This window comes from Rhinoraja longicauda, chromosome 11 (assembly GCF_053455715.1).
Source record: "Rhinoraja longicauda isolate Sanriku21f chromosome 11, sRhiLon1.1, whole genome shotgun sequence".
Taxonomy (NCBI): domain Eukaryota; kingdom Metazoa; phylum Chordata; class Chondrichthyes; order Rajiformes; family Arhynchobatidae; genus Rhinoraja; species Rhinoraja longicauda.
Genome location: NC_135963.1, coordinates 44218716 through 44245014, shown reverse-complemented (window position 1 = coordinate 44245014; position 26299 = coordinate 44218716). Strand labels below are relative to the sequence as shown.

Genomic DNA, 26299 nt, shown 5'->3' with positions numbered 1-26299 from the left:
TAACCACTCTGGAAAAGAGTCAACCATTCCTTCTCTCCGGAGATGCTGCCTGTCCCGCTGAGTTACTCCAGCTTTTTGTGTTTATTTTCATTTATTGATTTATGTGGTTGCACAGACTATGTGGTTTTGAACATGTCATTCTTGGACATTTCACGCATTTGTGCAAATATACTGTCGTTTATGGTAAGTTTGCTTTTCATTTCTTCCCTCTCTTTACTCCCTCCCTTCCTATTTCTTTTGACAAGCCTCTGATCTCCACTTGGCAAAAGTAAATCTTGGATATTTGTAAATGAAATGCTACTCACGAGTGCCTAACACTCCTGGTCTGCACACTGTTCAGTTCCAAAGAGTGACTGTTGTGTTTGCCTAACAAATCTGAAAACAATTTAAGGAGATTGTTCCTGTTGCCCCAGGAGGCACAGGTATTGAGCGCTCAGCCCATCCATCATAACCCTGTCCATACATTTCTCAGACATTAGATAAGATCCAGTGGCTAAAAATGAAAGCATAAATGATATCCTTGTGTATGAACTGTGACAGATTAGGCTACTGCTGTGGAAGTCTCTCCAAAACTATAGTTCGCTAGCCAATTTTGCTTACACCAGCCCGGGGGAGTTATGGCCAATTCCTCTTTTGGCATAGTTTCACTATGTTGGCACAGGCTGAACATTTAATCTTCCTGATCATTCAGTCTTGGAGATGAAAAGATTAACTCTGAGGTAATAGGGTGACTCCCAGTTTTTTTTCTGTAGTAAAGCATCTTCAGAGACATCTCTGGTTGAGAACTGATAATGAAGTTCATTGAAATCGTTTACAAATGAGATCATACACCAGCCCTCCCAAGGAAAAAATGGTAACATAACTGAAGTAGCTTCAGGAATAAAATATGTATGTCCGCTCTTCATCTTAAACAATGGTATGCTGGTCTCTATGGTCTAGTTCAAACAAAACACTGAACAAACAAACCCTTCACTATTAAATAGTAGTAACTAGTAGTATTGGTAACAACAGGTTTAACATATAGCAATAAATGAAGAATATGATCTGATCTCAAGCCAAAAATAATTCTATCTAATACTACTACGTCTATCATTTACAGAGCACCAGTGTCTTAGACAATTACTTCCTTCCCCAATTACAATGACTTCCTCCCACAGGACAGCACGGTGGCGCAGCAGTAGAGTTGCTGCCTTACAGCGCCAGAGATCCGGGTTCGATCCTGATTATGGGTGCTCTGAATCTGCATGGATTTTCTCCGGGTGCTCCGGTTTCCTCCCTTACTCCAAAGATGTACAGGTTTATAGGCTAATTGGCTTAGGTAAAATTGTAAATTGTCCCTAGAGTGTGTGGTGTGTTTGGGATATTGTTCGTGTGCGTGAATCGCTGGTCGGTGCGGACTTGGTGGGCCAAAGGACCTGTTTCCACGCTGTATCTCTAAGCTAAACTAAAGTTAACATTTCACTCTTCACCCCTTTAGCAGGTTTGTTTTAACCATTGATTTTAGTACTGTCAAGGGATGGTTGGGAGATATATTTTCTTCCATTCTGTGTCAGGAGTGTCATGAACTGTCAGCACATTTACAATCTGTTCTGGCTGAGGTTACTTTGACATGTTGCTAAATGTTTTATGTAAAATGTCTGCAGATATAAAAACTAAACTATTTCTTTCATCTCTTTGAGATTCGGAGTGAAATTTCAGCCTCACTGATAGTTCAACAATGAGCAGTTAATTCTCAGACACCAAGAAGATATGATTTAGGTTTCTGCTGAGTTCATTGATCACAGCAGAACTGTTGATAAGGGTGTTAAAACTTGGATGGTGTTAAAACTTGGATTTGGATGTCAATCATTATGATTTTTAAACACAGATGGTATAAAAGAAAATCCAGGGATAGAGAGAAAATCTTTTCTTTGCCCCTCCTGCTATTGCCCTCATAAGAGAGGATAAAATGTCTGAGGACTGGTGGGGAATAAGTGCAATATTAGCATTGGACCTGATCTCATCAAGGAGCTGGTTGGATTAAACTCAGAAGGCCACTATGGAACTAGATTAATTCTTCCTCATTAATTCTTCCTCATCATAAAGCCACACAACCTGGAACAACATGTCCATCTATACTAGTTCCACCTGCCTGCATTTGGCCCATATCCCTCAAAACCTATCCTATCCATGTACCTGTGATAGTACCTGCCCCAACCACCACCTCTGGCAGCTTGTTCCATATACCCACCACTGTGTAAAAAAAGCTGCCGCTTAGGTTTCTATTAAATCTTTCCCCCCTGCACCTAAACCTACGTCCTCTGGTTCTTGATTCCCGTACTCTGGGTAAAAGTCTGTGCATTTACCCTATCTAATCCTCATGATATTGTACACCTCTATAAGATCATCCTTATCCTCCTGAACTCCAAGGAATAGAGTCCTCGCCTGCTCAACCTCTCCCTATAGCTCAGGCCCTTGAGTCCTGGCAATATCCTCATAAATCTTGTCTACACCCGTTCCAGTTTAACAACATTAGTGCCTGTGTTTTCTCTCTTCCTCTGCAGAAGGCAATGGATCATGACAAAGCTCTAGTGGGAATTTAGAAGAAGGTTAAAATTGAACTGTATGAAATCAGAATTATAAAAGAGTGTATTTCATGAACTCGAAATAAAAGTAATTCAATCCTTTCACTCCTTTGGAAACACAGTGGCTGAAATATGTTAGAAAAGGAAGCAGGCCAAGTGGAAACGCGAGATAACAATGCGATGTGGAACATTGTGGAAACTGAATTAGTAGCTCCATTAATGTAACCCGACAGTGAATATCAACTAATGTGGTGTGTCTCGTGGTGTGTGCAAATTGTGCTTTATTTACAAGAGGCAAGAACAAGTTTAAAAAAACTTCATTAGATTAAGTACTGAGATGAAGTCCTTGTCAAGGGATCCTGAAGATCATGGGTTGAATGGCATTTTTTTTCATTTTGTTGGGAATGAACCTCAATGGAGCAGTATCAGTTACACTTAAACACTATGAACAAAAGTAATACAATTGAAGTATCAGACACAATGCTACATGCAATATTTTATGTGTAACACACATCTTAATGCCATGAGACTTGAAATGAATGGCAGTGACTTGGCAATGGTGTTGCTCCCTGGCAGATCCAGCCACATGGGTTCAATCCTGTCCTTGAGGAGTTTGTCTCTTTCTTCCTGTGACCATGCAGATGTCTATTTAACATGGTTCACAGACACCCAGGATCAGAGTGTAATCAGTTTGATCAATTTGTACAATTAAGCAATTGGCAGCAGAAGAAACCCCCATGACCTCCACAAACTCAGTGAGAGGCAAGACGAGGCTGTGAACAAAGAGGATAGAACAGTTTCCTCATGGTTCCCAGATTGGTAGGTTAAATGGCCACTGTAAATTGCTAATAGCATGGTGGGTCGTAGCAGAATTATGATGCCGTTAATGGGCTAATGTGGGAGAGAACAGGCTACAGGGAAACAAATGGGGATATTCATGGGAATGTTCTGAGCCAGTATAAATTTCATGGGCCAAATGGCCTCTTTTGTGACAAAATATGAGAAAACCTCTCTATTGTAAGTCAGTTGGATGTAATTTCTTGAAGAAATGTTTTACATACGCATGTAAGAAAAATCCTGCAATGCTTCACCCAAAAAAACTGTATGTATTGACAAGCCTTGGAATTAACGGCACCATTGGGTGGCACCTTGGCACCCTGGAATGGTAATCTGTGTCAGTGTTGACAGAGATTGGTGATCCTACATCTGCATACTTGTACCTGAAGAGCTCTCTCCCAGAGAGGTCCCAGTCAGTATCACTCTCAACCTGATTCCAGGTGATGATAGCTGATTGGTGCTATTTTCCCCAGCTTGCTGCATGTTAAGGAGTTCAAACGCATTCTCCTGGTGGCAAAGCGACTTTGTCACCTTTTCCTTAAGCTGGGGAGAATCAAACTGTGGCGGTGCACATGATGAGCTCCCAAAGCTATTGAGGAGGATAAATTGTACTCTGGGTAATTTGGCCTCTCCTCCGAACCCCCGAACTTTTCTTAACTCAGAAGGTCATTCATTTAGTGATAGTTCACTGGGCTTAGCCATGAAAATAAATCTCTCAGAGTCAATGCCCATGTATCTGGGAAGTTCACATGACACTTTCATACTTAGACAGTCTGGACTGTCCACCAGATTTCACCCATGGCTCCATATAGAGCGATGGGTCTTGAGGGATAGGTGCTGCTCCTTAACCCTGGTGTTGACTCTGCTCCATGCATCTTCTAGTACAGTTGAATAGCTTTATAGCAAGTGCCACAGGCCCACCTGGAGCCTAACGGAGAATACTGTGGGAGTTGTCAAGAAGGGATTCTGTTGTCTGCACATCTCCGGAACAGCTCTCTGGCACCTTCCAGTGTGGGTGGCATACTTTCTGTAGCCTGTGGAAACTGTCTAAGACTCTGCAGGAATCTGGGGTGGAAGAGCAAGGATATCGAGTTGCAGAGGATGAGAATCTTGGAGGGCAGTACAGAAGGGAAACCCTCCCTGGATGTGCTCAAATATTCTCATGAGGTCTCCAGTCCATTGGCCTCACATCACACCAGGAGATAATGGAATGTGAATAGATGTGCCACCAGGTTCCAGAAAGAGACAAAGGTCTAAACGTTTAGAAGAAAGATCTCATTGAAATGTACAAATTCTTGACAGAGTTGATGTTCTCCCCGCCAAGGAGTACAGAATAAAGTGTCAGTCTCAAATGGATACGTCAGGCATTCAGCTCAGTGATGAAAACATTTCTTTATTCAGAGGATGAAGAATCTTTGAATTTCTCCATGCAAAGAACTGTGGATGATTAGCTGTGTGTATTCAAGACAGAGATCGACAGTTTTTTAGATATTGAAGGAACTGGGTTAACAGGAGGTGAGCTCAAAGGTCAGCCATGATCTTGCTGAATTGTGGAGCAGGAATGAGGGGCTGAATGGCGTGCCCCTGCACCCATTTGTAACGTTTATGTTTTCACACCAGAGATGGAAATACCTCTGTGAATCTCATTGAGGGTAAATCCTGTTGAATTTCAAGTCTGTAACTGTCTTGGACAAATCACATCAGACTAACTAGCTGTCAGGGTGCAGCTGTGAGATGAAAGGAATCTCTCTCCGGAGCAGCCACTGTTGTTTCTTTTTAGCTCGGGAAGCCCCCGGAGACCCTGCTGTACACGGCTTAGTTCCTGCACTGCACCTCGTCAACCAAGGTATTTAGCTCTGCATCGGAGATGCGAGACACAGTCCGTCTCCTGCACAATCTCCCCTGTTGCCCGAATCACACTTGGGAACCCGCTTCCAGTAGTGCTGCAGCTTCAAGGAGCTTACCTTTTTAACCCTGCCTTGATGTTAGTGTGCTATGAATTGGGCTGGGAATGTAAAGCTTTGAGGTCCTCCAGACTTAGAGCATAGTACCCTATTGGGAACTCAAAAATACACTTAGACATATTTTAATGGAAAATGAAAACAAATACCATATCTGGCCTGACATGGGCCTTAGCGCTACATAGGTTAGAGCAGAGCCAATAAGTGAATATTGAGAGTGAGAAGTTTTGTGTAATAGTTGCACTTGTGCTTTATAAACAAAAGTTCATCCATCAGGTGCATTTTAAAGATGAGTCCTGAATTTCAGATTACCTCATCATCTTATTATATATCTCTTTTAGAAACCAAATTAGGAATAAACAAATTTCTAGGTGAATTTTTAGTTATTGTCTTTTGGATGGTGGTGTCTTTATTCTTTGGGAAGTTCTTATGCTTCAAGTGTAACCATATTAGCTGCAGATAAGTTTAGAAGCAAAGAGGTCCTGAGTTGAGTATAGAAGCAAAGAGGTCCTTTTGCAGTTGTACAGGGCCCTAGTGAGACCACACCTGGAGTACTGTGTGCAGTTTTGGTCTCCAAATTTGAGGAAGGACATTCTTGCCATTGAGGGAGTGCAGCGTAGGTTCACTAGGTTAATTCCCAGAATGAGGAGATTGTCATATGTTGAAAGACTGGAGCGACTGGGCTTGTATACACTGGAATTTAGAAGGGTGAGAGGGGATCTTATTGAAACATATAAGGTTATTAAGGGATTGGGCACGCTAGAGGCAGGAAATATGTTCCCAATGTTGGGGGAGTCCAGAACCAGGGGCCACAGTTTAAGAATAAGGGGAAGGCCATTTAGAACAGAGATGAAGAAAAACATTTTCACTCAGAGAGTTTTAAATCAGTGGAATTCTCTGCCTCTGAAGGCAGTGGAGGTCAATTCTCAGGATGCTTTCAAGAGAGAGTTAGATAGAGCTCTTAAGGATAGCAGTCAGGGGGCATGGGGAGAGGGCAGAAATGGGGTACTGATTGTGGATGATCAGCCATGATCACATTGAATGGTGGTGCTGGCTAGAAAAGCCGAATGGCCTACTCCTGCACCTATTGTCTATTGTCTATAATTTGGCTTCCAAAAAACTGATGAGGTCATCTGTAAACAAGGACTCATCTTTAAAATACTCCTGAAGGTTGAACTTTTGTTTATATTGCACATGAGCAATTGTTATATAAAACCTCTACCTCTACCTCTTAATATTCACATATTTGCTCTGCTCAGGATGGCTCTCATCCATGTATGTTTAAGTGAAACTAATACATGTCTTCCATTTAATACAATTTTTGTAAAATAGTATAGAATTTATTACGAAAAACAGTCAAATTCTGCTCTGTTGGGTCAGACACGGTAGAATCCTGTTGCATATTCTGACGGAGAGGGATGTCTCAAATGTTTGTGATGCATTAAGAAAATAAGCAGTGATACGTGGCAGTAGACAATGCTCAGCATTGCCCCGTCAACCACAATAACGGCAACCTTTTTATATAAAGATGATGTTTTGGGACTGTCCATTCCCTCCACAGATGCTGCATGACCCATTGAGTTTCACCAGCACCTTGTTTTTTTTTCCCAATGTTAGGGGAGCTCTTGACTGCAGTGTTCCTGTGTTTGGACAGCTTGAGTTTCAGTCAGGATAGGTTGGGACACTGCTTTACTTGGCAGCTCAGGTCGTGCTGCATTCAGTGCACAGTGGGGGCGGTGGCAGAAAATGTACAAAACCACCCAAAGCTCTGTAATGCTCAAAGTGAATTCATCAAGTCCCGTTCCAAATCACACAATCTTAAACGCAAGGCAAACAAAGAGAAGGAAAAAAATGTTATTTCTGAAAATTATATCATGATTCATTTCCCTCTGAAAAATAACAAGTTTCTGATGATGCATTCATTTTGTCCAGTGTTAATATGTGCAGTCATAATAACTTGACTTTGTTTCGCTGCCAGCCTTGAAGGCCTTAAGAGAGGGGAATAGCAAGATCAAACTAGCACATTGAGTTGAAGCTCGTTTACCACTTGGTTTCCTCTGATTTTTGGGCTGGCCTCGATTTTGGCAGCATGGGTACCTTCCTTTAAGCCTTGGGGCCCTCATTAACAAATCCACTCAAAAATAACAGAGTTATGGCTCTATGGCTATTTTTGGTCATTGTCCACATCGCTCTCCATGTTTCCTGCTCTCAAGCTCAACATTACTACAAATCGTGAGTTGGTCATTTCCAATTACACTTAAAGGCATCATCAATTGTTCCCAGGCAAAATCCCAGTGATTTCGAAGCGCTTGCTGTTGCAGTGAAATTCTGAACTCTGTCAGAGCTTCTGGCTTCATGCATGTTCCTTGCAGGAATGCCACTAAAGAAAATTGGAACCAAGAGATGATCAACCAAAGTACATCTAGGAGAACAAACAGGGACTACCAACCTCAGGGGGAAGTGCAGCTGCTGGAGGCTTTTCTAGAGAAACTGTGATAATGTTTTCTCATTTCTTGTATCAAGGTCCTGTCGCCTGTTGACTATTGCAATCAAAGTCATTGCCCTCTGAACTTCGCCACTCATCTTTCCAGGTTATCTCAAGCAGTACCAGATTATCTGCTGAGCCCCCCTACATTAAACAGATGGCTCGTACTGTGTTTGCACAAGCTAGGGGGCGGTCCATCACCTTCACCATGGTTATCTGATAGCAGCAACAAGACCAACTCACACAGACCCCCTGCTAAGTAGGGTGACAAGTGGCTGCAGTAGAGAAAGCAAGTTTGCTCAACCAAGGCCTTGAAAGACATCTGTGGTCAGTGGCCAGTAGGAGTTGGGTGTGTATTAACGGTGCGTGGTGCCCTTGCTATCCACTGCGCCCCTACTGATTTGTGACTGGAGGAAGTCCACATCCATTCATTCTCCACAGCTATCGAAGCAGCTGCCAGTCCTCAAGGTAAAATTACGACAGGTACATGGACAGGAAAGATTTGGAGTGATATGGTCCAGGTACTGGCAAGTAGGACCCCAGTTAAGCAACATGGTCAGCATGGCCAAGTTGGGTCAAAGGGCCTGTTTGCATGCTGTATAACTCTCTGACTTCAATGCATTATCACCACTGCCATAAATCTTGTGGTGTGGTCCCATCCATTGAAATAACTTCAGGCCAATCAATGGTTGTAGAGTGGCCTTATTGTTTTATGAAACCTTAAGCAAGTTAAGCAACATGTTGTGGTAGCTCATGCAGGCTATCTTGTATATCCAACAACTGCTAATTCTTTTTTAAAAAATGCTGGAAACATTCAGCAGGGCAGGCTGCAACCTTGAAAAATGAAACAGAGTTAACATTTTTACGCCTGACTAATTGTCGGAACTGGAAAAAGAAAGAAAACAAGTTTGTATTATATGGAGAGAGAGAGTGGGTGAATGGGGTGGGAATAGATAGAATAAATTCCCTTTAACCCATCCATTTCTCTCCCATCCTCTCTATGACATAAAACTCACTTCAATATTCACTTTCCCAGTTCTGACAAAGGGTTTTCTACCAGGGATGTTAACCCTGTTTATCCACAGATGCTGCCTGACCTGCTGAGTATTTCCAACATTTTCTGTTTTTAGGTCAAATATTCAGAAGCTGCAATTTTTGCTAATTTTCAATAATATCTGATTCTTTCAGATATGTATGGGCTGATCTCTCTTTCCAACAACTGTTTCCTCATCTGACTAATTGAACAGCAGTAATTTTTGAAGAATGTAATTTTATAAAAATCATCATAAATCATTCTTGCACTTAACTAGACAGTACTAGCAGAGTGATCTCATCAGGATGATTTGGATGAACCACTATTGTGGGATTTGATATGATTTGAGAATAAATTGGCTACTATATTATGTTACAATATTCCTCTATACTTTAGCTAAGTGCAAATTCAAGGAGGCAATCCAATAAGCTGCAAATCCCAGGGCAATTTATAAGCATAACACAGACGTTTTCTTCCATGCTGCCTATTAGTTTTGCTGGATGATGCATCCTTTCTGTCTTACAGAGTATTTCTACCTTTTCTCATCACTCTGGCCAATTGTTATAAATGAGAACCGTTGTTTTTAGAAATGCAAGGAAGTGAATTTGGCCTGGACAGGAGTATGATCCACAAATAATGGCAAGGACGTTAATTAATTAATTTCGTCTTGGTCAAGATTTACTCATCTCTAAAATAAGAACGTAAAACCAGGAGTACCCAATGGCAAAACTGCTCATCAAACCCTTTGCTGTCATGTATTATGGATATTTTTAATTTTCTTAAATTAAACTATCTATCTTACATTCATCAAGTGAAACCTTATGCTGAGCTTCCACTATGCATCTGCAACCAGCTGCTGGCAATAAGTGGTGTCTCCAGGGATATTGACCTCCATGGAGATTTAGTTCAGCAGGAAATAGTAGCACTTTGCCCCTTTTCAAAGAGCTATGCTAACGTGAATTAGTTTCTCCAATGTGCACCTACTGAATGGGCTGAGAACAATGGTCTTACTCTCAAGTCCTGATCCATGCTGCAGGCAGCAGCCAAGTAGTTCGTGCAGCATGGGTAAATACGCCTTCAAGCTCCTCTCCTCTAATCCCTTGTATAAAAAAAACTCTGCTACTCCTGTGGATGTCTCAGCTGAGATCATGGGCTTCATTTAGCTCAATGATGACTGTGCATGTGGCCCAGTTCTGGAACAAGGCACGGATTTGTGAAATTAATTTCCTATCCAAACCCAGCAAAAAAATTCTGTACGAGGCAATTGCTTAGGTGTTCGCCTTATCATGGAGAAAACAGTGATAACAATGTAATTTGCATTTAAATCATGAGTTTAATTAAGAGAACATCTCTTAACAGAAGCATTGACGGATAAAATGGTATTCCTGATCCCTGATCAAAAAATGAAATTAAAAAATTTAAATATCTGCTTGCTGAATTACTTCAGGCCCTTGCAGTTATTCCTCACAGGTTTGTTTATGGTGAGGGTGTCTCCACTGCTCTCATTGAGATTTCAGTTTAAGTTGATAGATCATGAGGTCCTAAGGGATAGTAGAATTAGGCCATTCGGCCCATCAAATCTACTCCGCTATTCAATCGTGTCTGATCTATCTCTCCCTCCTAACCCCATTCTCCTGCCTTCTCCCCATAACCTCTGATACCTGTACTAATCCAGAATCTATCTATCTCTGCCTTAAAAATATCCACTGACAGGCTCCACTGCCTTCTGTGGCAAAGAATTCCACAGATTCACCACCCAATTCACCACCAGATTAAGCCACAGTCGCATCCTCTGAACTTGTTTGTTTTTATAAAATATATAATGCACACACACACACACACACACACTGAAAAGCTTTTGTTGTGTGCTAACCAGATCATCAACTCTGCAAGGGTCTTTGCTAAAATGCTAAATCCTCCAGAGTTCAGCATCAGAATCAGATAGGCATTGGTAGATAGCTCCACTATCAGCGATCCTGGCAGTGTAGATCCATGACAGCACAATGACAGAAAGACCACTGGCACTGCTAAACTTGTAAACCTTTGCTTTTCATCCCCTGCCCATTACATAGCTTCTAACAACCATGAGATAATGATAATTTACCAGGGATTAATTTCTACTTTTAAACACAATTTTTACTGGCATCTGGTTTGCACTCTCTTAGTGGCCTAGAGCCTCCTTGTAAGATCTCGAGTATTTAGGCTGTCTCAGCCCACTTTCCAGGTCCGGTGACTGATGAAGCTAATTTGGCAGTAATTGACAATCTCGCTGAGAAAAGCCTGGGGAATGCTCGATGTGGAAATGTGAATTTATTTTGGTAGAGTGGCTGTTCCTCTGAACCAGGGCCAAGGAATAATTTTGGAAGGTAATGGAAGAAGCTGGGGAATACTCAATCCTGACAGTGACTCTTACCTCATGCGTACCTCGGGCTCAAGAACAGAGCCTCTTACCTCATGCATTACCTCAAGCAATGCACATTCACAAAACAAACATCAGGAGTGAAAAACCTGTGGCATTTATAAGAGCACTTAAAAAAAATTATTTGTAAGGGCGTGAAATATGGTCAACTCATGATCAGAGTTAATATTATCGACATTAATAAGCATTTCCTTTTGGATTCCTCAGGAATGGATCTACCAGGAGGAACACGGTTGCAGCAGGCCACCCCAACATGGAACAATTCCAGCGATTCAGGTAAGCAATTCTTTATTATGATAAAGCTCCAGTAAAGGGTAAAATAGTGCACACACAGCCACCTCTGCTCCCCAAAAAACCCCCATACACATCACTCCTACATACAACAGTATTAACACTGCTAGTACTCTGGAATTAACATTTGAAGAGATTCTATTTTTTTTTTAAAGAAATGTTCTTCTGGGATGTTCTACATCTGCAAGTGATTTTACTGAGTATTTGTTTTCCTGGCTTGAGACACTGGGACACCAAAATGATACTGTAATTTAAACAGGATGTATGTTCCAATCATTTCTTGAAATCCTTGATCTTTGATACTATCATCCCATGGTAGTTAAAAGGTTCTCTAGCTTTGTCACCCTTGTGAAATTGCATGGTTTCAAATTTTAAAAATCTTAATTCAAAAACAGAACATCTCTCTCCTCCTTTCATTAAGAAAAACAGAAAGGCTTACTACTGCTTCCATCTCCAGATTGAAGCTTTGCCCAGTTTATCGAATGTGGTGTTCCTTAAAAGTCACCAATTCCCCCTGTCACAAGCAGACATTATTCTTCCTGTTGTTTTTGTGGCTATTCCAATTGAACGTTTAAACAGACTGAGATTCTTTAGAGGGAGAGGACTAAGATATTGTGGTTTCTAAGATTATGAATGAGTTTGATATGGTAGACAAGCATATGTTTCTACTTGTGGGCAAAACTAAACGCCATTAATATCAGACGATAATAAATCCTTATGAGAAGTCAGGGCAATTGTCTTTACCACTGGGTGGTTAGAGCAAGGAATTTGCAATCTCAAGGAATAATTGAGGCAAGGAGTAACAATCTGTTTAAGGAAAGTCCAAATAAATGTATGAAGGAAGAATGGAGTAGAAGATTATGCAGATGTAGAGTATTGAAGAAGGACTATTTTGGGAATAAACTGGACTAAATTGGGATGATGTACATTAAAAGTAATTCTGTACAATACTGTACATAAGCTTTGCTTATGCTATTGCAGATGTGGAGGAGAATCTTGCACTTTAGTCCAGTTAAAAGCCAAAGTTGCTGCAGGTACTTGTAAAGTGATAGTTTGCAATTTGGCAAACTGGAAGAGGAAATCATTGAGAGGTTTTGTACCTCTCTCATACCCACTAGAAATTAATGTCAGAATGTACAGGAAATTTGCTAAAAGACTGTTTTCGTTAGAATATATAATAATTGAAAAGTAGTTTCAATAGATCATTGAGCAAATGTGGCTGTTGCTGTAATTTTGTTTTGAGTCATACTAAGTGGAAACAGGCCCTCCAACCCATCTTACCCATGCCAACCAATATACCCCATCTAAACCAGTTCCATCTGCCTGCGTTGGCCCATATCCCTCTAAACCTATCCTGTCCATGTACCTGTCCTAATGTTTTTTAAATGTTGTGATGGTACATGCCTCAACTACCTCCTCAGGCAGCTCTTTCGAGATATCTAAAACACTTTGTACCAGAAAGTAGCCCCCTCAGGTTCTAATTAAATCTTTCCCCCCTCACCTTAATTAAACCTATGTCCTCTGGTTCTTGATTCCCCTACTCTGGGTAAAAGACTGTGCATTTACTGCGAAAGGCAAGATATTCCCCATGCCATGGTCTGTGGCAAACTGGTCTCAAGACCTGCTTAGATACTCCAGTTCCTCTTAACTGCAGCCATTGGGTGGGGAAAGCCTGGCATGGGTCTTACTGCAGACTACCGTCCAGTGAATTCCTGCTGAAAGTATCTGTGTGGCAACCTCAAGAGTGAGCAGGATTAAATTTGGCTTTAACACTTTATACAGAGGTATAAAGCAACATCAGTCCATTTACAAATAAAGCAGTAGCCATGGAAAAATAGTCCTAATGTGACTTCAACTTTGGGTGAGGATGCATAAAAGTGAGGAGGTATTAAGCAAATTAGTCTCCTGTGTATTTACCAAAATGTCATTCTTACGTGAGTATAGATTGTTTTATTTTTAGACTGCGGATGTGAAAGATGGATGCACACTTTTACTCCAAGGATTTATAAGGAAACTAGAAATTACTATTTCTACAATAGCTGCTGCAAAACATATCAATTTTCTAAGAAATTCAACAGAGATTGTCTTGTGGAAAATGGCAAAACTGCTTTGAATTGCGAAAACCTTCCATTTATACTGTATCTCAAGCGTTTATGAAGGGAGAATAAGAAATCTAAACAGGAATTCCCCTCCATTCTGTTTTAATACCTTAGAAGAGATAGGTATCTTAGAAGAGACACATCTGTGTCACATTTTTCCCTTCACGAACTAGTTACCCCCAGAACATGTTTTTTTTAAATCTTGCACATGTACATCCTTTCAGTGTTAATATTTTCCATCATCAGATCCAATGTTCATTATTTCCAATAAAATGTATCATTGTTTGATACAGTATTTGCAGACTGGAAATAATATGCATCACTCGATTGTTTGTAATTTTATATATATAAAAATATAAATAATATAATTAATCCTATCCTGGCCGACATTAAGTCCCACCTCTTGTGCTATCATGAAGTTGTTTTCTAATTATAATTTGTGTTAATGCCTTGTTTTTACACAATCTTTTTATTTTATAATTTTGTGTAATTTTTGTGTTGTCTGAGTCCATGTACCTGTGATGGCTGTGATGGCCGTTGCAAGCTTTTGATTGTACCTGTATCTCACCTTACGTGTGTAAATGACAATAAACTTGACTTGGATCAATGGGTATTTTTAAGGCAGCGATTCACAGATTTTTGATTAGTAAGGGTGTCAGGGGATATGGGGAGAAGGCAGGAGAATGGAATTGGGAGAGAAAGATAGATAGTGAACTTGATGGGCCGGGTGGCCTAATTCTGCTTGTGACTTGAGCTATGTCTTATTCTGCCTAATTTGACAATATGTATCAGAAGCCAGTGCATAGTGATAGGAATAACTTGGCTGGCTTTGCTCACCCTTGTCTGAGAATAGGGTGCAATGTGAAACAAACCTATAATAACAAGACCGAAAAAGTCCAAGAGTAATGTAGTGCCCAATGATCATAACAAAGCATGATTGAATAGTCATAGTTATAAATCAATTTAGGAGAAAACTCAGTAATTAATGATTGCCTGGTCAACTGTCTTGAGACTCCGCCATACCCCTATTACAGAGTGGGTGTAACTTTAGTAAAGTCCTATAACTAACAGGCAGTGTTAACACACCGGCAAAAGTTAACCTGCCCCCCATCACTGATGTCAGGCTGCACCGGAATGATTGGTATTGTGCTACCTATCAGCTGGCTCGTGCCTGCAGTATCAGCCTGACCGTCCTGTTGCCATAAACGGCTAATTTAAAGCATAGCCACCACCTGTTTGTGCAAGATGTTGGCGAGACCGCATTTGGAATATTGTGTTCGGTTTTGGCCATCCAGCTATAGGAAGGATATTATAAAGCTGGAAAGAGTGTGGAGAAGATTTACGAGGATGGTGCCAGGACTTGAGGACTTGAGCCACAGGGAGAGGTCGGGCGGGCTAGGACTTTATTCCTTGGAGTGCAGGAGGATGAGGAGTGATCTTATAAGATCATGAGGGGAGTAGATAGCGTGAATGGCTTTTAGATAGATGGAAATGCAGGGAATATGGATCATGTCCAGGCAGATGAGTTCACTTTAACTTGGCATCATATTCAGCACAGACATTGTGGGCTGAAGTGCGAGTTGAGACAAGTACTTTGGTAACATTTAAAAGACATTTGGACAGGTACATGGATAGGAAAGGTTCAGAGGGTTATTGGGCCAAGTGGACCCGTTGGGCCCAAACCTCTCCTCCCCCCTAACCCTCCTCCCCTCCCTCTCCCCCTCCCCTTCCCCTCTCCCCCCTCCCTCCCCCTCCCCTCCCCCCCCTCCCCCTCCCCCCTTCCCCCTCCCCCCTTCCCCCACTCCATCCGCCTCAACCCCCCTTACCCTCCCTCCTCTCCCCCCTCCCTCTACCCTCCCTTAACCCCCTCTCTCAACCCCCTCTCTCAACCCCCTCCCTCTACCCCCCTCCCTCCACCCCCCTCCCTCCCTCCCTCCTCCCTCACCCCCTCCCTCCCGAGGAGATAGATTTAAACTTTAAAATGTGAATAACTTAAAAAATATATCACCGATTTCAATGAAACTTCTTCCATTAGCACCAAAGGGACCACGGTGAGTAAGGTGGGCCTAACATTGTCGCGCTATCGTGTACCGTTTTGGCTGTAGTTCAGGAACAAACAAACAAACAAGAGAGTTTTAGTATATAGATGGGCCAGATTCAGGCAGGTGGGACAAGTGTAGATGGGGCATCTTTGGCAAGTTGAATCGAAGGGCCTATTTCTGTTCAGTGTGACTCAGTGGGCCATTGCTTAACTTCCTTCTGTACAAAGGTTGCAGCATGAAGTCAGATACCCAGAGCTTCATGCATGAGGTTATTAGTCAACTTGATCATGGAGACTATTACATCCAAACCTCTCCACTTCACCTTTCTCTAATCACTCAGACATTTTCTTTCATGGTCCATGCCAGAGCGACTATTTTTTCCACTCTAATGATCAAAATGTCACTTTCACAAATTGGAACCAACTCCAGGCTCCTAATGTCCTCTACAAATTTTTGCTTTGGTTCTTTTATATGGTATCACCTTGTGCATAAAATCCGCTGTTGTTTTTCATGCATTTAAGTAGTATTTTGTTGGGTACGAAACCAATTGGGAAGACCTGTGGTTATAAATGCACTTTCTTTTCCCTTCCCCATAATGGTCTTTATGGTTTAAGTGTTCACTGGTGCTTAGCGACTGGAGTTGTACTGAGAAAACTGCCGCTTACTTAATGCACATTAGGGTGATGTCCATGGAATGATGCCCCACACTGACTAGATATCTCCATGAGTGAAAATAGCTGGAGAAAAATGTGACTGAAGCAAGTAACTGGGGTAACTAAAATGTAGAAGGTATTTTGTTAATTATAAAAGTTGTAAAAGCCCAGGGTCCCTGCAGAGTCTGAGATAAGCCTAAAGTGAGGAGAGAGCAGCACATGGCTGCCAACACAAACCCAGCAGAGAATTAGCCTATGTTCTGAATAAAGTTGCTGTGAAAAGTGTAAAGCATTTCTTTGAGGAATAAAACAAAGAATGGTTGTTCTGGGGTTAATTCTCAACAGAAAGTAACAGGGGGTGGTAGGCGGGAAGGAATTGAGAGCAGAATTTCTAATTGATTTTAATTAAAATTACTGTTGTATACTATAAGGAATCTCTGTCTGCAATGGATCTATGATTCAACTCAATGGTCAAATCGCTTTAATTATTTAGGTTTGGGTATATTGTTGGATTAATTCTCTTAGGTTGGAACAAGATGGGAGAGGTGATGGGGTTTTGTAATTGGGCATTATCTGGTAGATGTAAAAAAAAAATTAAACTGAAGATGCTGGAAACCTAAAACAAAAATAGAAAATGCTGGAAATACACAGCAGGTCATGTTGCAGCTGTGGGAAGAGAAACAGAGTCAACATTTCAGGCCCTTTATCAGAACATGTTGTGACAAAGAGTCTCCGATCTGAAACATTAACTCTGATGCAGCCTGGCCTGCTGAGTATTTCCAGCATTTTCTGTTTTCTTATTATCAAGAGTCAAGAGTGTTTTATTGTCATATGCCCCAGATAGAAAAATGACATTCTTACTTGCAGCAGCAAAACATAATACACTGAAAACAATATAATAAACAAGAAAGAAAAGTTCAATGTGTGGATAGAAAACACATACTCACGTATACACATGTATATTGCATACATACAGTATATACATTGCACATGTATATTGCATATATATACATATATATGTATATGTGTATATATATGTGTGTATGTATATGTCTCTCTCTATATATATAAACATAGCACAAAAAGTAAGGAAATTTGTGTTTGGTAGATTATTTCTTTGTTGTAACAATGCTTCGGTAAATCTTATACCGTTGGAAAGCCTGTTTATTTCCCTTTTAAATGGTGCCACATTTGTAAGGAACATGCATTTGTGGGATGAGCAGCAGAGCTGAGTATATGGGTTGCGCCCATGAAAAATTTGCCAAATCTTCTCTGCCAATGCCAAACAGCTTATCCTGCTGTTGCTATTGACTCTTGTTTTGAGCTTCTGGTACCCCCAGGTGCTGACAATCAGGTGCCTGATTGGCAGCATCTGTGAGCATGGGCCCTGCTACAGTGGTCAGTAGGTGTCTGCCACGTTTGATTGATCTGGATAGGGCCCGTGCGATAGGGCAACTTCAAGCTGGTGTTCCGCAAAACTAAGTTGCGGCATTATTTGGAGTGAGCCCTAGTACCATCTCCAAAGTGAAGGCCAAGTTCCATATAACGGGGGATGTCAGAGACAGGCCGCGAAGTGGGCGTCCCAAGAAGACGACACCCGAAGAAGACCGTTTCCTCACCCTGTCAGCACTTAGGAACCGTAGGCTGTCTTCTACAGATTTGCAGTCAAGGTTTGCCCTTCACCATCAGGCCCGTTTGCGCTGGTGTCGGCAACACGTGCACTGGAACCTGAACATGTGGAGGAACGTTATGTTCAGCGATGAGTCCAGATTCTGCCTACGGCAGTTGGATCATAGGATCAAAGTGTGGAGAAGACGCGGAGAACGCTATGCTGATTGCTGCACCGATAGAGTAACATCTTTTGGTGGAGGCAGTGTGATGGTGTGGGGCGGCATCTCCCTCACTGGAAAAACGAGGCTTGTCATCATTGGAGGCAATCTCAATGCAGAGATATCGAGATGAGATTCTGCAACCAGTGGCAATCCCATATCTCCACAGTCTGGGACGGAACTCTATCCTCCAAGATGACAATGCTCGCCCCCACAGAGCAGGGTTTCTCAGAGACTACCTCCAGAATTTGGGAGTGGAGAGGATGGAATGGCCTGCCAGCAGTCCTGACCTCAACCCCATTGAACACTTGTGGGATCAGCATGGGCGTGCTGTTCGTGCCAGAGTGACCAACACAACCACATTGGCTGACTTGCGACAAATGCTGGTTGAAGAATGGGATGCCATCCCACAACAGTGTGTGTCCAGGCTGGTGACCAGCATGAGGAGGAGGTGCCAGGCTGTTGTGGCTGTGTATGGTTCTTCCACACGCTACTGAGGCTCCTGTTTATTAAATGAATAAATTGTTAAATTGCCAATATGTCTTGTTTCTTCAGACTTCAATCATCCAATCCACCAAACAACACCGAACAAGAGTCAATGGCAGAATAAGCTGTTTGGCATTGGCAAAGATTTGGCAGATTTTTCATGGGCACAACCCACATACTCAGCTCTGCTGCTCATCCCACAAATGCATGTTCCTTACAAATCTGGCACCATTTAAAAGGGAAATAAACAGGCTTTCCAACGGTATAAGATTTATTGCCAAGAAGCATTGTTACAACAAAGAAATAATCTACCAAACACAAATTTCCTTACTTTTTGTGCTATGTTTATACATATATATATCACATACATACACATACACATACACATACATACATACATATACACACACACACACATACACACATATATAATATATATATAGATATATAGAGAGAGATTCTTACATACATCCACGCACACATACGTACACACAAAAACAATCAATAATAGTGTAATAATAACAATAATTATGTAGTTCAGAGCTTATTTGGTTATAGTGTTTAATAGCCTAATGGCTGTAGGGAAGAATTCCTATTGATGAAGGGTTTCTGGCTGTCACCAATGGTAGTAGAACAACGAGTCAGAAAGGAAACATCTAAATGAACAGGCCCATTATTAGCAGCCACATCTTAATTAGAAGATTGTGAGTTTAGATCTGACTTAATAAACCTGAGTATGTAAACCGTGCAGAGTCTTCATTGTGATGTGGAAGGATTTTTTGAAGGCACCATGTGTTGGAAGGGACGTTTAACCAAGCTGCCGTCCGTCTGGATATGAAAGGTCTAATGGCATTGTTTGGAATAGGGCATGGGAAGTGCCACAGACAGCAGTAGATAAATTTCTGGGCAATCTATTATGCTGAAGGACATAAAAGATATCAGACAGAAATGTAGTAGTGCAGATATTGTGTGCATTTGTCATCGTTCAGATGTCAGCGGTGAAATTTGTCATCAAGGTACCAAAGCCAGTACTCGGCTCAGCAGCAACACAGAGAGCTTAGTTGGTGATCAGGACATTTTTAGCTCTTGAAACGCAACAGACTAGTGATGCAGTGTTTCACTCAGTGGCTCATTTGTACCATTCTAAGACTGTGAAAAGAATGATGAATTGGACCGTGAAGCAGCTGTATTTCTTAGCTGATCCTGGAGCAGTTTTTCGACATAATTAAAGCACATGATTTCTTGAAGAAACTGGTGGGTGGCTACATGGCTTGCCGAATACTGCTTTAGTAATACATAATCAGTGTTATTTAAACTCAGACAGTGTGGAGTGAGGTTGCAGGGGCTCATATAGAGGGGGTTTTGAAACACTAATTTACTCTCGCAAGCCTGCCAGTTCCATGCATGTGCTGTACTTTCAGACAGCCTGGGTGATTCATTACCATCTCATGCCAGCACAATCTGGAATGCAGTAGGTATCGTGTCAAATTACCAGCGGTGTGTGTCATCTTGCAAGAAAGTAACAAAGTGTTTGGAATTTACAAAGTAATGAGCAGTTAATGCTGCCAAGGGAAGTACAAGTTACGGCATTTAAAAACTGGCTTAATGGGTGTGAGGAGGTGAATGTGTTTTATGACAAATGCAACAAAAAACAAACTAGTTTGCCTACGAGAGTTTGGTTTCACAACATACCACACAACTCAAGCTGAATTGTCTGAGAACATTTGTAAACAAGAGCAAGCTAAGACAGGAGAGAAATGTTCTAATTCCAGTGAATCACTGTCCATGGTTTTTAAGGTTGCGTTAGAACCTTTCCATCAGGATTTTTGCTTTTTTAGAAAAGACGCTATTGTTTCACCGCCATTTTCCTCCTGTTTCCCACCTCACCCGAGGCATCACCTCACCATGGGGCAGCAGCTTGAACCCATAACCTCGCAAGTCAGAGGTGAAAATGCAGCCACTGAGCCCAATCGAGTGGGGCCAGTTGACTTCACTGATGCTTTTTGACTCCTTTCCCTAATCAACAGAATGAAGTAAGTTGTCACATTGTCGGCTAGTTTAGGTGAGGTCAGCTAATTCAACACAGATTGTGGAGCTAGACAAAAATATTTGTCCTCAGGACAGCTCGACTCAGGGCTCTGTGATGGAATTATCAAATTAACCCATCCCTGTGTGTTTCTCTTTGCTGTTGCGGGCTGCATTTTACACTTCTTTCTTGTTGAATTAATTGTTTTTTGAAAAAAAACTTTTTTTGCAGATTATTACCTGATCCTTGATGAGCCAATGAATAATATCACCACCTCCCTTGGTCAGACAGCAGAGCTGTACTGTAGGGTGTCTGGCAATCCGCCACCGTCCATCCGATGGTTGAAGAACGACGCTCCTGTTGTCCAGGAACCGCGGAGGATATCCTACCGGCTGACGAACTATGGCTCCCGGCTCCGAATACGAAACCTCGACACCACCGACACGGGATATTTCCAGTGCGTGGCCACAAACGGGCAAAAGTCCGTGTCAACCACGGGTGTGCTTTATGTCAAATTCGGTAAGAGCGCTATTAAAACATTACTTGGGTTATAAAGTCATAGAGTGATACAGTGTGGAAACAGGCCTTTCGGCCCAACTTGCCCATGCCAGCCAACATGTCCCAGCTGCACTAGTCCCACCTGGCCGTGCTTGGTCCATATCCCTCCAAACCTGTCCTATCCATGCAGTTGTCTAACTGTTTCTTAAACATTGGGATAGTCCCTGCTGTTACTACCTCATCTGGCAGCTTGTTCCATACACCCACCACCTCTCTGATTACTATTAAATCTTTTTCCCTTCACTTTGAATAAATGTCCTCTGGTCCTTGATTCCCCTACTCTGGGCAAAAGTGTTTGTGTATCTATCAGGATATGAAACAAGGATAGACACACACAATGCTGGAGTAACTCATTGGGACAGGCAGCGTCTCTGGAGAGAAGGAATGGGTGACGTTCCTGGTCAAGACCCTTCTATGAAACAAGGAGTTTGGATTCCAAAACTAATGTTAGATTGGTGCCCAACGCCATTCATGGCTGGTCCAATCGCAACAGGGTCCATGCAGCCTTGTGTAATTCAATGTGATAGGTCAGTTGTGGAGTATTTGACACATTGGGGACCATTTTGAAAGATAGTGATTCCTGCACATCCATAATTTTTACAGTTGCATTATATCATGCACGTCGGTCACATGACCACATGTAAGATCTAAGATGTGACTGCAGCAAATGCTGGGCGCATGCATTTGTGTGGAACTTCTGAACGATTAATTTGAGACCATGTGAGTGAGCGCTTCAAATTTTACAGTACTGTGGTCATGTCCTCAGTGTGTCTGGTGCCCTCATGAATGATCTACGGCAGCCCCTTCATTATTCACTTGTGAAAACTCCTCGCTCCGACATGTGGAGCCCCTCATTTCACCAACCAAGGGTTCAGAAAATCAGTGGTCCCCTAATCCTCCATGTCCCACCACCGGTAGAAACAAAGAACTGCAGATACTGGTGCACAAAAAAAGATACAAAGTGCTGAAGTAATTCGGCGGGTTAGGCAGCATCTCTGGAGAACATGATAGGTGATGTTTTGGGTAGGGACCTTTCTCACAAGGAACTGCAGATGCTGATTGTTCCTTTAGTGTATTGCCATACGATTAGTAACCTTGCGAACAAGACTAGAACTGTGGTTGCAATTCCCCCTTAGTACTACAGCAGAATATTTTCCTCTGTTTACTGTTTAAAGCACTTTCTCCCTATGGGCTCAGTCATTCAATGAGTCCATCCGGTGACTGCGAGCCATTGATCCCAGACTGGTCCCAATTTTTTAATCTTTGCTTTGTGTTGCATTAGCTGATCTGACAAGCTGATGGTGAACTCATTGTTACTAGATTAATAAAGTGAAGAATACTGTCAAAATTGTCATTCCTGACCGTTACATCATGATTGCTGCTGTGGTGGTTGAGGTCAGATTTGGGCCTGACTGGCATATTCAAGAGTTGAACATGCTGTACTGTCTTAAATGTGGAGAATGGACACTTGGTTCTGGTACCACACAGTCATAATATTCCAGCCAAAGTCAGCACTTAAAAGAGAAGTAATTGATTTATTTTTAAATGCATACTCGAAAGAACCCAATGTAGGAAGTGGAATGTGCGATGTGTCCTCTCCTTGACTTTGACTTTGATGTGGAGAAGGGTAGATATTATTGTGCTGTAGTAAAATCCTGGAACACATCTGCAACTCATCCATTGCAACAATTTCCATTCGCACGTAGCCTTGAGGGTGGGTGATGGGAGAAAGATTGACACTATTCCATAGTGAGGGAATGGAAATCCTAAGCAAATCCCGGTCAAATTTAGACATTATGATCAGAGAATGGAGCTGGGACTCTCCTTTTTAGGTCATGTAGCCCTCACCGCAACTTCCCTCCCTCCCCACCAATTATTGTGTTAAGTTGGTACAGACGGCTGTTGGGTAAAATTACAAGCTATCTATTGTCATTCAATTCTGAAATGGAAATTATTCCAGCCAACTGCAACTAAATCCTTTTTAAATTCCACCACCGTTTTCCTCCCTCCCACTGAACACGAATTGCTTCATAAATAAAGGCACAGAGAACAAAAGCAACAAAGTCATTTTGAATTACTGCAAAGAAACTGATTTGCCTACAAGTAAAATAGGGATACAGTGATGCCTCCATCACTGGAGGAGGCATCACTGTTTACTCGAGAACCTGCTTTTCTCCTGAAATTGGGTATTATCGGGTGGCAATTCTCCTTGACCCTATGTGGATTTTGTTTGGATGTTCCAGTTTCCATACACATTCCGAAGGCAAGCTAGTAGGTGAATTGACCATTGTAAATGTTCTCTCAGCTTGTTAATGGAAAACAGAATCAGAGGGGAGTTGCAATGAGGGCTGGGTATGTGCAAGATAGATATTATGTCTCAGGGTAATGAGACATTGTATGGGCCTGCTCTGCTTGGCATTGGCCTCCTTCCACGCCATTGCAAGTAGGTAGGTTAAGTAATGGGTATTGTTTCCAATTCTAATCATCTCATTTGAGGGTGGATATGAGGGCATCAGAGATCCTCCCATTACTTGAATGGCTCCAGCAATAGGGGATTTCAGCTTTAAATTTAGACTAAAAAAATTGGGCTTGTTCTCGTTGGAGCAAAGAAGGTTGAGAAGAGACCATGATGAGTTCAGGTAAAGTAATTTTAGAGAGGTATTCTCATTGAAAATGGCTCCAAGACCCGGGGATACAAAGTTAAATTAATGGGCAAATGAAAGAGATAGGGTTTAATCTTGAGTTCACTTATTTTTAGGGTTTTCAGAAGAGAACTAGGTAGATATTTGAAGGAAAATAATAATCAAGGCAAAGAGGGAAATGCTGGGACTACTCAGTCTGGAGATGTTACATATGTGACAGGCTGAATGGCCTCATGATAGCTCTATCACCACCTGAACACCAGCAGAAGAACTAATATTAGTTTTCCAATCTCTACTGGTATATCAGCATAAGTTCCCAAATCAACCTCTAAATGGAATAAGACATACAGGTCCCAATGTCAGATATCCGTGATCCTCCCTGGTCAACATAAACTCCTATCCGACATTCGATATTTAATTTAAATTCTGCTATGAAGCATGATTGTGAGCCTTGTTCAAAATTACAGAAGGCCAGACCTATAGGGAGACAGCCAACACCCCAAGTGGGTGAAACCTTAGGAGCTTGACATCTGAATAAATTCCTTTTGCATGTACGATTATTTCCCTCCCACATCACTATCTCAAACATCCTTCCTCAGACCCACTAGGGTACTTTCTGACTTCTGTAATCTCAGCACTCTTTGTATGGTAGGCCACCCAACATGTATCAACAGACTGTTCAACTTACAAGAGCAGGGCCTCCTATGTATACCTGTGCGTTTTCAACCAGTTATCATTCTGCGGTGATCTGCAGTCAACTTGATTTTTGCCCCTCTTCTGCCCCTGTTCTTCCCAGCCCGGTGGTCTGAACCCTTTACATCCTCCTACTGAATTTGGATGTATTAACTCAGTTCCACACCGGGTGATACATTTAGCTGTCAGTCCAATAGCTAAGGAACTGTTTTTCCATAAAACATCTGTCAGCGATAAACTTCATCCTTTATACCGAGCTCTGATTTTCAATGCTTTGACATGAATCAAAGTGTGAAGCAACAGATGTCTGAAGATAAATAACACCAGTGCGGGAAGAAATGACTGCACTCAGGAATATTAACTCTTTGTATTTCCTTCCTTTTAGGGCCTCCACCAACTCCAAATTCAGGCAAGGCAACACAGTGAGTATCCTCATGTCTACTGTTACCTAAAAGAATGCACAACGTGCTGGAATAACTCAGCGGGTTTGGCGGTATCGCTGGAGTACATGGATAGGTGGCATTTCGTATTTTGGGTCGGAACCCTTCTTCAGACTGATTTTAAGGGAGGTGAGGTGGGAAGAAAGCTAGAAGACAGGAGGGGCACGACCAAGCACAGCAGATAATAGGTGGACACAAGCGAGAAGGGTTTTTTGATAGGCAGATGGTGGGACAATGGCCAGAGATTAAAAGAAAATGTGTGAGACAAAAGGATTGAAGAGTTGTGAATTGTGAAGCCAGTGGAAGGAATGTAGTTGGAGGGGGAGGGGAGAAATAGATGCGAGTCGAGGTGGGCAACAGTGGGGGGGGGGGGGGGGGGAGAGAGAGAGAAAGGGGGGGGGGGGTGGAGGAGAAAGGGGGGGTGAGGGGGTTGTTAGAGGTTACCTAAAATGGGAGAATTTACCCTCTCTACTGTTATCTAGTTCCAAAGCAAACCTTCATTGGGAAGTTTTACTTCAAGGGCATTCAGTTTTATCTCAATATAATTGGATTCTGAGGGATCTTGGAAAAGGGCATGCGTTTATTTTCAATTAGTTACCTTTTTTACTGGTAATAAACAATCCTTTGTATTGCATTTACAACAATCCACATTAGGCAGGAAATGGTTTTGGGTAGACTGATGGGACTGAAGGCTGATAAATCCCCAGGGCCTGATGGTCTGCATCCCAGGGTACTTAAGGAGGTGGCTCTAGAAATAGTGGAAGCATTGGAGATCATTTTTCAATGTTCTATAGATTCAGGATCAGTTCCTGTGGATTGGAGGATAGCAAATGTTATCCCACTTTTTAAGAAAGGAGGGAGAGAGAAAACGGGTAATTATAGACCAGTTAGTCTGACATCAGTGGTGGGGAAGATGCTGGAGTCAATTATAAAAGACGAAATTGCTGAGCATTTGGATAGCAGTAACAGGATCATTCCGAGTCAGCATGGATTTACGAAGGGGAAATCATTCTTGACAAATCTACTGGAATTTTTTGAGGATGTAACTAGGAAAATTGACAGGGGAGAGTCAGTGGATGTGGTGTACCTCGACTTTCAGAAAGCCTTCGACAAGGTCCCACATAGGAGATTAGTGGGCAAAATTAGAGCACATGGTATTGGGGGTAGGGTACTGACATGGATAGAAAATTGGTTGACAGACAGAAAGCAAAGAGTGGGGATAAATGGGTCCCTTTCGGAAT

General features: G+C 42.0%; 1 protein-coding gene across 3 annotated transcripts in view; it reads left to right on the top strand.

The window, feature by feature from the left end:
• ror1 (receptor tyrosine kinase-like orphan receptor 1) overlaps window positions 1-26299 on the top strand; it is a 233570-nt gene that overhangs the window by 151966 nt on the left and 55305 nt on the right. For all 3 annotated transcript variants that reach the window (XM_078407514.1, XM_078407513.1, XM_078407515.1), the window contains exons 2-4: window positions 11507-11575; window positions 20957-21244; window positions 25004-25040. In XM_078407514.1, coding sequence (XP_078263640.1) covers window positions 11507-11575; window positions 20957-21244; window positions 25004-25040 — 394 coding nt within the window. The remainder of the gene's footprint in view (window positions 1-11506; window positions 11576-20956; window positions 21245-25003; window positions 25041-26299) is intronic.